Genomic DNA, 11,196 nt, shown 5'->3' with positions numbered 1-11,196 from the left:
CATCATAAGGAAGAGAATTAAGAAAGCTTTAATTGTCCTCAAAATAGCAAAATTGACCAAATTAATGAACAAAATTAATGATTTCTTGCTTCAAATATCTCACATAACTACGAAAAAGTTAATAATATATTAAAATATTTAAAAGCTGTATCGTTGATGGTAATTTATTTAAGTGATGAAGTGAAGTGATCAATAAAAAAATCCAGAAAAATAAATTATAGAAAAATCAATGGCACTCATTAGCATTAAGTGTACATCGATCGAGTTTGGAAACGATATTAAAGGTGCAGAAATACTATCTTTAAATATTAATAACGTGATAATAGAAACATCAAAATATGTTTCAATCATGACTTCGAAATTCGTTCATGATGAATATTTGCGGGATCGTTCAATTAAATCAGTGAGCAAATATTTACATCTATCATGCAACAATACAATTGATATCATTTCCAATTTTTTCAAAACAGGTGTTCTCAGATTCGAGAACGACCAATCACATAATCGAGACATATTCGAAGTTGGTAAAGCGTTTGGCATGGAATTCTTAACAAACGTGTTTTGTACATTTGTATTGTCATCATACAAAGAAATAAACAAAGAAAACTTTAATGATATCTATGATTGCGCATCAATTCAGAACGACACAAAAAAGATTAACGAATGCGTTGCATTCTTTGCATCAAATATGTTTGATCTCCAAGAAGAATATAAAATCTCAACTATTAAGCGATACGGATATGACTTTTTTGAGAGAATTTTGACTTCAAAATCACTCAAAATATCAAGTCAAGACTCAATAATCAATACAATTATAACATTGAGCCAGAATGATATTTCATTTTTTTCTCTAATTAATTATGTCAAAGTCGAATTTTGCAGCCAAAATGTTATTAAATCTATCCATAACTTTGCGACAAAACATAGTTTAGAATACATTTCAAGCCAGGTTTTCATGGATGCACTCCTTAATCTTTCAACAATTTCTGATAAACTAGAACTCCCCAATGTAAATGATACCAGTTCAGAAACAAAAAGACATAAGATTCAAGCTCCTTGTGGGAATAATTTTGATGCAAACACAAATCCACAAATGCTTCAACATTCTAATGTAAATGAATTTAGTACTGATATGAAATTGAATATTTCTCATATTGAAGAACTCCATAAAATTGATAACTCAAATGAAAATATGAGAAAATTGATTAGTTTACGAAAGGTTGAAAATGATTTTGAAAAAATATATGAAATTCTAAACAAGGCGTCAGCTGAAGGAGATCTTTTAAGGCTCCGGTCCTGCATGATTACTGCATATAGTTAGGACGAGTGTCTAATAAGGAGTAAAAATATACCAATAGATTGCACATATACCAATATTTTGTAAAAATTAAATATTATCTATTTTTAAAATTTTCGAATTTGACTATATTATCGTTTTAAACATGATATATACTAACTTTACTATTTGATATATGATAAATAATGATATTTTAAAAATTGAAAATTTGGATTTTTAAATTTGCAAAGTATATAGTATAGTAAATTCATAAATGAGTATAATGTGCCCAATTATAACAATTTTCAATCATTTGATAATTCTATGACTATGGATTTTTGTACTTCTAATTAAAATAATGTCACTTTTTAATATATTGAGTTTAAGGTTTAAATTTAATTTAAAAAATCGATTTGTTTATACATATTGGAAAGGAATTTTTTGATAATATCTTTTGTATATTAATATATTATGACTTATACTATGTCACCATAATATAAGTTCAAATTTTTATCATGCACATCAATATAAAATTGTAATTCAAAAAACACCTACTTCTATCGTCAAAAATACTCTCAATTTGAAAAAATACATCAAAAATATCAAATTTGCAAACCTAATTCTTCGAAATACCGAAGAAGGTAGAATATACAAATAGTGTCGACAGAAACTATATAATTTTCTTTACAAATTGTCGAAAGGGAACTGAGAGTTTTTTCTTATACGTTGAATTATAAATCAAATTATTGAATGGATTTTTGGAAAATTGAATACTCAATTATCGAAAAACCGTTTTGACAAAAAGTGATTAATACAATATTGTTGCCTATATTAAGTAATTATCATATATGATTTTTATTATCATATCAATTAATCGTGCATGAAGTTATTCTCGACGCAAAAATCGTTTTTTATAGGGGTCTTGCAAATCTAATTCTTCTTTCATATATTTTTTTAGAAGCAAACTCACTATATCAAAATAAACTTTAGTTGCATTCTAACAATTTGTCGATGGGGAACTGAGAGTTTTTTTCTTTATTATCAAGATATGACAAAAAATGTTAATATACAATTTTTTAATATTCGACATATATAGCGATAATGTAACATTATATGATTATTATTATTATGATAGCATATATAAACCTTATCATATTATTAAAACTTTCACAAATCAAAAATATCTAGATTCTGTCAAAAAGTGATTTGTCGGATTTTTTCAAAAAAACAAATTACTCATCTAGAAGAGATTGTAAATCAAGTTTACTAATAACAATATAATGTATCACTAATATGCTATAAAATATCGTGGGCTTTTTTGATTATAAATAGTTTTACCGGTCAAAGTTGAAATTTGTCAAAATACCGAATTCTCAGATAAGATGAACTATAATAGTAATACTCAGTTTAAATATACTATACTATAGTGTATTACATAATGATATCATGTACTAAAATAAAAGTATCAAAAACTCATATTGGTGGAGATATTAAAACTTTTAAAATTGAGAGGGTGGGACCGGAGCCTTAACAATCAAATATGCTGTAGAAGAAAATTATACTGATGTTCGACAAGAATATGGAAGAAACATGATTCTTGAGGCATCACGGGAAAGTAATCTTTGTCTTGTGAAACATTTGTTTAATTATGGTGCTGATATAAGAAGTAAAAACAATTACAATCGTACAATTCTTCATTTCTTTTGCTATAGAGGAAATCTAGAATGGGTCAAATTTGCGCTTAAATTCTTAGATATCAATGCCAAAGATGATGCGGTAATGACTCCTATTCATAAAGCTATCCATTATAATAATGTGGATGTATGCGAGTACCTAAGTACACAACCAAATATAGATAAATGTGCTAAAAATAGCGAGAATGAAACTCCTCTTCAATTTGCGTTACGTCTCAATAGAGAACCTATTGTTGAAATTCTTCGTAGAAATGGATTTATAGAATAGCATTAAGTACTATTTATAATTGTTTGTCTTTTGTCAACAAAGCCCAAGATGCATGGAAATCAAATATAGTAAAGATTTATTTTATTATGAAGGAATATTAATTATTAATAAATGTCTTCAGATCAAAATATCATGTTTATGTTGAACTATTTGTTGTATTCATAACAAATGCAGTATTATTCAGAAAGAATAAAAATGAAAATAATTAAATATTGAAGATTGAAAGATGAATAAAATATATTGCAGGAGCGAATATTGAAATGACATTTGTCATCAAATGGATGTTTCATGTGGATTTTTCCACATTTAATATAATCGTTGTCCACGTTGATAGTATCTACTTCAACATCAAGATTCGTCTTACTGACATTAAAATTTATAACATTTCGAGGAACTAAGACATAAACTTAACACCTTTAAATGCATCACATTGAGATAAACATGATGAATTAAATGTTATAACATCACTACTCTCCAATGGAAATATCAAATGTTTTAATATTGGACAATTGATGAATGAATTCGAATCAATTATCATGCTATTATTCAATTTCCTAAATTTAACGATTTCCAAATATTGACAATCAATGAAACAACTATTTTCAATCATTCTCAGCTCAGAATCGAACTCAATAAAGTTACCGGAATACGAATGAAACACTTCAGATTTTATTATCTTAAGTTGAGGAGGCATTTTAACAACTGCTGTGCACCTGAAAAACATTGTATTTTCTATTGATTGAATTATTACACTTTGGAAGATGATTGATCTGCTATAACAACCATTAAAGGATCCTTGATTTACAATTGTTATAAACAATGGAATAACTAAATCATATTTTGATTCATATCCTCTGAAGGCTTCACTTTCAATTATGCGGCAATTTGGATTATAAGTAAAAAAGTTTGGATATAAATTTGGAATCCAAAACAAAGACTTGTAATCATAACTATATATACAATTATCATATATTCTAATATTTTTATTTCTTGAATCAATTGTGACATTGAGATTACGCATTAAGTTAAAAGATCCTGTTGAGATCTTGCAGTTTTGCGGTATAAAAATATTTTCAATTGAAGCAGATTGTCCAATTGCATATCCGATATATTTCAGTAAACTATTTTCTGATACAATAAGATTCTCCAAGAATGGACAGTACCCAAAAACACCACCATAGATTTCATTATCATAATAACCATTAATATATAAAACAGAATTAGGTATTACTATATTTGTTAATTTCGATCCATGAAATGCTGCAGAATAAATAGTTTTCAATTCTCCATTCATTGGAAATAAAATTTGATTTAAATTACTATTTTTAAAGGCGCCAGAGCTGATGCTCTTGAGATGATTACACATGCTTAAGTTGGCAATTATTAGTTTAGAAAATGATGAAAATGTTCCAATACCGAGACTTTCGAGTAAAGAGTCTTCTTCAAAACTTAAATATTGTAAAACGTTTCTGAGTGATGAAAGAGGACAAATATGAGGCTGTTTATCAACAACAGAACAATCTTTAATTCGAACAACATTTTTCGGAAACTCAATTCTTTCACTTGGACTAACTTCGATCAATGTTGTATTTCCTTCATCTTCGTACTTAAATTCAATAAACAATGATAAAAGAATACACAAAATAACCAATTAATACTTCAAAACTACATGATAAAAAATATTTGTCAAATTTATCGAAATATGATCAAATTGAATTACTATTCAAAATTATTAATATTTCTTCAAATTACATTGTTTATGCTTTATAAAAAATTGATTTTCAGACTATGGAATAAACATAATTTTTTTATTCGAGCAGTTTTTTTTTCTCCCTAGATTATTCTTAGGGATTTATAATTAAAATGAGTGGTGCCTTGTTTCTTTATTAGTCCCAAAAACAGAGATAAGATATTTAGCAACTTCAAGATTATTACAAGATGACGCCATAATGAGTGGAGTATTTCCACATTCATTCTTTGCTTTTTTTATTTACTACAAAGAAGTGATGATATCTCTCAAGAACTCCATTAAAAAACAAAGGCATTCTTGAAAAAGACCATCACTAAGACAATTATTAAATAATTAAAGGATATATCTCAAGGGTCCACTTACCACTTTCTGACATTCTCTCAATTTTTTGACACTCAATTTTTATATCTAAATTATCTATGATAAAAAGCTAATATTTTTGATCGGAAAAAAATTATTATAAATCCCTACATAGTACTTCATATGCCTGTTATACTTTTTTTTGTTATTCAAATAAAGATATGCTGATATTATGACAGCATCTCAGAAAGTGGAAAATTTGTCATTAACTTTCTCTTAGAATTGGTAAGCAACTCAAAACTGGAGTGGGACGATTGTTATGAAACTTGATATGCTTATGATTAAATAGAATTTATAATATCAAGTTTATTTATAAATAATAATATCAATAAATTTTTTTCACTCTAAAGCAAAAGACATTAGTCCAAGATCCTTGTATATGACTTTCACATGCATTCCATCCTTATAACCAAGCAAAACAGACGAAGAAGTGATGATATCTCTCAAGAAATCCAATCTATCCGGAGTTTTTCCGTAAAGAATGATTGCATCAGACAAGAACTTCTTTGCCTCATTGAACTTTGCTATCGCGATGTTCTTCAATTGATCTTCTGACACATTATCAAAATTAAATTCTTCCAAAAACTGGGATTCAGTTGGAAACTCGAGTGCGAAGACCTGATCTGGGTGCATCACTCTTTCCTGGTATGTTTTACCGAAGTTAAAGAACTTTCCCTTGTTAACTCCGACAAAGATATCTTTCTTATACGCCCATCTCGACAAATTGAAGCAAGCTTCGAAATACGAAGCCTTTGCACGCCATAGAGCAATCTCTGGCATAACAACAATGTACCTGGAAGCGTCAACTTTCTTACTTTTTCCAGATCTGTGCTCATTTGCAGTATAAACAGCTTTTAACACCGTTTCTCGCTCGTAGATAATTGCGGCGTCCTTGGCGCATGTCCGGAGAATCGTTGCCATTGTAGCATGGTCGTTGTCATTGTAAACGTCAACTTGAAATCCGGTGTAAACAAAGAAATGTGTCAGTTTTATTGAAATTTTTGTGGTCCAAAGGATCATGGCGGTTTTTATGACACCATCGTATTCTTTGTTACCGGTAATCGGGTATTTCCAGGTCGCGGAAGCGAGCTGTTCAAGGGAAATGAAGCTGCGCCCGATTTGAACCCAGATATTGAAAATGTATTTCGAGAGAACAGCATGGGCGTAGGCAAATGGACCGGATGCGCACTTGAGGAATGATTCTAGGAAGATAAACATGTTCTTGGAAATGTTTGGATAATCTTTATGTGAAAATATGGATTTGGGTACGTGATAGCGGGACAAATCGCTAGTAAGGAAGGTGGATATGTTATGCTTGTTGAAAATAGTGCCTTCGGACTGAACAATTCGTCTGATAAATAATATTATGAGAAAATTCAAACAATTTTGGTTCTTTTTAGACCAATCAATAGTGAGATCGACGATTTCTTCAATTGTCGTGCATTCTTTGATCTCGTGTATCTCGTTCAATGATTTGAGAAAATCTTGGAAAATTTCAATGGCTTTTTCATGAGTTAAGATGTCTACGTGGGATGGAGGAGAATGTATTGATAAATCTCTGAAGAAAAGCTGTGGATAAATGCCAATTTCTGATGATTCTTTGATATAATTTGGTAATTTTGGAACTGGTTCATTTGGATAGTTAAATATGTAGTCTGCAAAGTCAATTTCGAAAAGAGCACAATCAATAAGATCGGAATCTTCTGGATGTTCTGCTTTGTATTTAGTTAAAAACTCTAATGTTTCAACCTTATTGACTTCTCTCAATTTTGAAACGTATTTGTTAGTCATGGCCCAGTAGGAGTTTGGATTCGTTAAGACTTTCTCTGAAATGCTTTCGATTGCACGCAATGCAACAACAAATGCAGAAACTATATGGTTTAATAGTTCATTTTCGATGGTAAATTGCTTGTTTGTGTATATGGAAATCATTGTCGTTTGCAAAATACTGTGTCCTTGGAGTCTTGTTGTTTGGAGATCGAATAATTTGCCGCAAACCTCTCGAATTTGAGACATAGTTATATCTTTGTTAGGAACAATAGCTCCTGACTTCAAAACATCACTTACAGAAAATAATCCTTTGGTTAATAAATGATTATCAATTCTAGGCATATTTACTTCAAGAGATGTCATTGAACTTTCAGAGTTCATTCCATCGGTAAATAGAAAGTCTTGATATATCATTGAATCTTGACATGTTTTGAATAGGCCTAAATCTAATTCGGCCCAATTCATAAAAGGTGACATGAAAAGTGATAAAAATGTTGATCGGAATTATCGCTAAATAACTTTGTACAAAAAGGAATGCATTATGAGTAGCATCAAAAATAAGCACGCTGATTTGGAAAATTTTCCTCGAAATTTGGAATTTTGAGATCAAGTAAAAATTAAAATACACATATTTTACTGCTTATATATTCTTTTTCCCTAAAAATTGCAATAAAAACTGTTATTATAATAAAAATCCTTTAATTTTCCACCATTAAGGATAAAAGTTAGTTTATCGGCTTTACAAAGGCATAGTTAAAATACCCCTTGCGAATGAAGATTTATGGTTGATAAAATTATCTTTGTTATCATCTTCCTTCTCACTATTTTCATTATGTTCAAATTTGAAAAATTTTATTTCCTTTGCTTCTGATATTTCTTCATAATCTCCAAAAATAACTTCACCATCAATGTTTGCCTCAACTTTCTTTCTATATTTTGCGGTTATTTCATAATACCCATCTGATACTATGTCTATTGATTTTTTAATCATAATTTCTACTATTGTCGTTTTTTTATCAATAAGTATTTTGTTTTGTTTGATCACAGACCATTGGCCTTCTTTTTTCTCGCCTATTTTAGAGTACAAAGTAACTTCTCGTACTTTATCTTCAGTTATCATATATTTCTTTCCATCTTCGTTTATAAATCCTTTGAATACATTTTTATCATATTCTTCTACGATCTCCGTTATCTTCTCAATATGTTCTTTGGTTATTTTCCAATCTGAATATTTGATGTCTTCTTTGTTTTCTTTGGATATTATTTTCTCTCTGATCCGGTCTATGTATAAATCATATGTACTTTTCTCATTTATAATATAGTATCAATTTTGACATTTATTTCTTTCTCTATTTCAGTTGTATATCCTTCAAAATTGATATTTATTTCGTTTGGTGATTCCATATAACGATTTTTTTTTTTGAGATCTGATACCCAGTCTTCGAATTTCTTCAGATTTTGAACAACAAATTCTTTTTCTGGTTTGAGACAATTTACATAGAAAAGGGGGACATCAGGTACTATATCATTTCCAGATATTTCTTTTAGATATTTCATGATTTCCTCTTTGAACTCGTTTTCCCTTATATTTCTATCAGGGAAATATCTATTGCAGAATGTATTTATAATACAGAGATGAGAGAATATTTTATCTCCAAAGATGTCATAAACAAATTTAATGAAATCTTTGACACCAGGAGTAATTCTTTGAATGTGTGCTTGTATTACAATTCCTATTGCATTGAATCCGTTTGGATTGTTGATTAGATAATTTACAAATTTCTCCCTTTGCTCCTCTGTTATATAAGGTCCATCATCGAATCCTTTTGTTTCAATTATGGTTCTTTCTTTACCATTGACAATATTTGATTCTTCTTTTGGCTCTAAATGGAAGGGACAAGTTTGATCACTTGTTTCAAAAAAAAAATTGACGGTTTTTTTACCATCTTAAATTTTGATTCTTTTAAAAGTGGTTTAAAATGCTTACAAATGATAATATAATATCTTATGTCATATTTTATAAATAACTTCTGTAGTAGCACCATGATCAATTAAAAATTTGACAATATCATTGGAATTTTGCTCAATCGCTATAGAAAGTGGACATTCACAGTGTAAAGAAAAAGAACTCTATATAATAATGATTGATATGCAATGAAAGAGAATATCTTAGATTAATGATTGATTTGAAATGAAAGAGAATTGTATAGAATAATGTTTGATATGCAATGAAAGAGAATATCATATATTAATGATTGATATGCAATGAAAGAGAATTGTATAGAATAATGTTTGATATGCAATGAAAGAGAATTAAATATAATAATGATTTATATGAAATGAAAGATAATTGTATATAATAATGATTGATATAAAATTAAAAGGAATTCTATATAATAATGATTGATATGAAATGAGAGTGAATTAAATATAATAATGATTTATATGAAATTCAAGAAAATATCATAAATTAATGATTGATTTGAAATGAAAGAGAATATCATATATTAATGTTTGATATGCAATGAAAGAGAATTAAATATAATAATGAATGATATAAAATTAAAAGGAATTCTATATAATAATGATTGATATGAAATTAAAAGGAATTCTATATTGTTGCATGCTAAGATCAGTCATAATGTAAACCTCTCAATTTTATTGTCGTGGGAAGTATCTCAATTCCTTCAAAAAAATTGAAAAACTATTTAATTTTAAAAATATAATACTTTTAATTAGTTAATTAATTGGAGATATTTTTTAAAAATCACTTTTGATAATACTTTTGAGAACTTTAATTAAAAAAATATATTCAAAAATATACAGGATATCAAGAGGGAATTGTTCCTTATGAGGTATATAGTTATGATGTATACCTCATAAGGAACAATTCCCTCCTTAAAATGAGAAAACTTGTTCGAAATTGTTTATCATTTCGAACAAGTTTTCTCGTTTTTAATAAGAAACTAAAGGCTATGAGGCACTGATTATATATTAGTGCCTCACAGCCTTTAGTTTCTAATAGATAGCTGGGAAACTTTCTCCAAATGATAAGTTATTCAGAGAAAGTTTCCCAGCTATCAAGAGGGAATTGTTCCTTATGAGGTATATAGTTATGATGTATACCTCATAAGGAACAATTCCCTCCTTCAAATCGTAGACATTTTTATACTTATTAATCAACCATTCAAAATCATATTCCTCTGAAAAGTTATTTTATTAAAAATTTAGAATTTTAATAAATATAGAGTTTGAATTTCATACAATACCTATATATTTTCAATAATGGAATTTGAAAACCATTCTCAAAAGTTCTCAGAAAACCTTTTTTCATTAATTTTAAGAAATCTGAGTATTAAATTAAGTGATAAATTCGTTTGACACTACTTTAATTTTTAAATTCAAAAAATTATATGTGCTTCTTAAAATGACTCAAAAAATTTTTATTATAAAATAATATATAATATTAAAAATCCCACAACATTTTTTACTTTACATAATCGTACTTCCTCGACGATTAATTTCCACTCAATTTCTATCGTTGACCGAACTTAGCATGCAACAATATAATAATGATTGATATGAAATGAAAGAGAATTAAATATAATAATGATTTATATGAAATTCAAGAAAATATCATAAATTAATGATTGATTTGAAATGAAAGAGAATCCAATATAATAATGATTAATATGAAATGAAAGAGAATTAAATATAATAATGAATGATATAAAATAAATGATAATTGCATATAATAATGATTGATATGAAATTAAAAGGAATTCTATATAATAATGATTGATATGAAATGAGAAAAAATTACATAGAATAATGATTAATATGAAATGAGAAAAAATTACATAGAATAATGAATGATATAAAATAAAAGAGAATTGAATAGAATAATGATTGATCTGAAATTAAAGGGAATTCTATATAATAATGATTGATATGAAATGAGAAAAAATTACATAGAATAATGATTAATATGAAATGAGAAAAAATTACATAGAATAATGATCGATATAAAATAAAAGAGAATTGCATAGAATAATAGTTGATATGAAATGAAAAAGAA

At 27.8% G+C, this 11,196-nt stretch overlaps 2 protein-coding genes across 2 annotated transcripts, besides 2 other annotated features; one reads left to right on the top strand and one right to left on the bottom strand.

Annotated features, from left to right (window-relative positions):
* Positions 1 to 1,286: 1,286 nt before the first annotated feature.
* Positions 1,287 to 2,803: a mobile genetic element.
* A 63-nt stretch (positions 2,804 to 2,866) lies between these two features.
* Positions 2,867 to 3,238, top strand: TVAGG3_0940910 (spectrin binding; the record flags this gene model as incomplete). Its single annotated transcript, XM_001327955.1, has 1 exon — positions 2,867 to 3,238. The coding sequence occupies one exon, from the start codon at positions 2,867 to 2,869 to the stop codon at positions 3,236 to 3,238; it is 372 nt and encodes a 123-aa protein (XP_001327990.1).
* Positions 3,239 to 5,337: 2,099 nt separating this feature from the next.
* Positions 5,338 to 5,545: a mobile genetic element.
* Positions 5,546 to 5,658: 113 nt separating this feature from the next.
* Positions 5,659 to 7,595, bottom strand: TVAGG3_0940890 (glucose repressible protein MAK10 family; the record flags this gene model as incomplete). The annotated part of the gene is made up of 1 exon (XM_001327954.1): positions 5,688 to 7,595. The coding sequence occupies one exon, from the start codon at positions 7,593 to 7,595 to the stop codon at positions 5,688 to 5,690; it is 1,908 nt and encodes a 635-aa protein (XP_001327989.1).
* Between the last annotated feature and the right edge of the window lie 3,601 nt (positions 7,596 to 11,196).

This window comes from Trichomonas vaginalis, chromosome I (genome assembly GCF_026262505.1).
Source record: "Trichomonas vaginalis G3 chromosome I, whole genome shotgun sequence".
Lineage (NCBI taxonomy): Eukaryota > Parabasalia > Trichomonadida > Trichomonadidae > Trichomonas > Trichomonas vaginalis.
The sequence above is the reverse complement of the archived record's forward strand: the minus strand, read 5'-3'. Positions and strand labels throughout refer to the sequence as shown.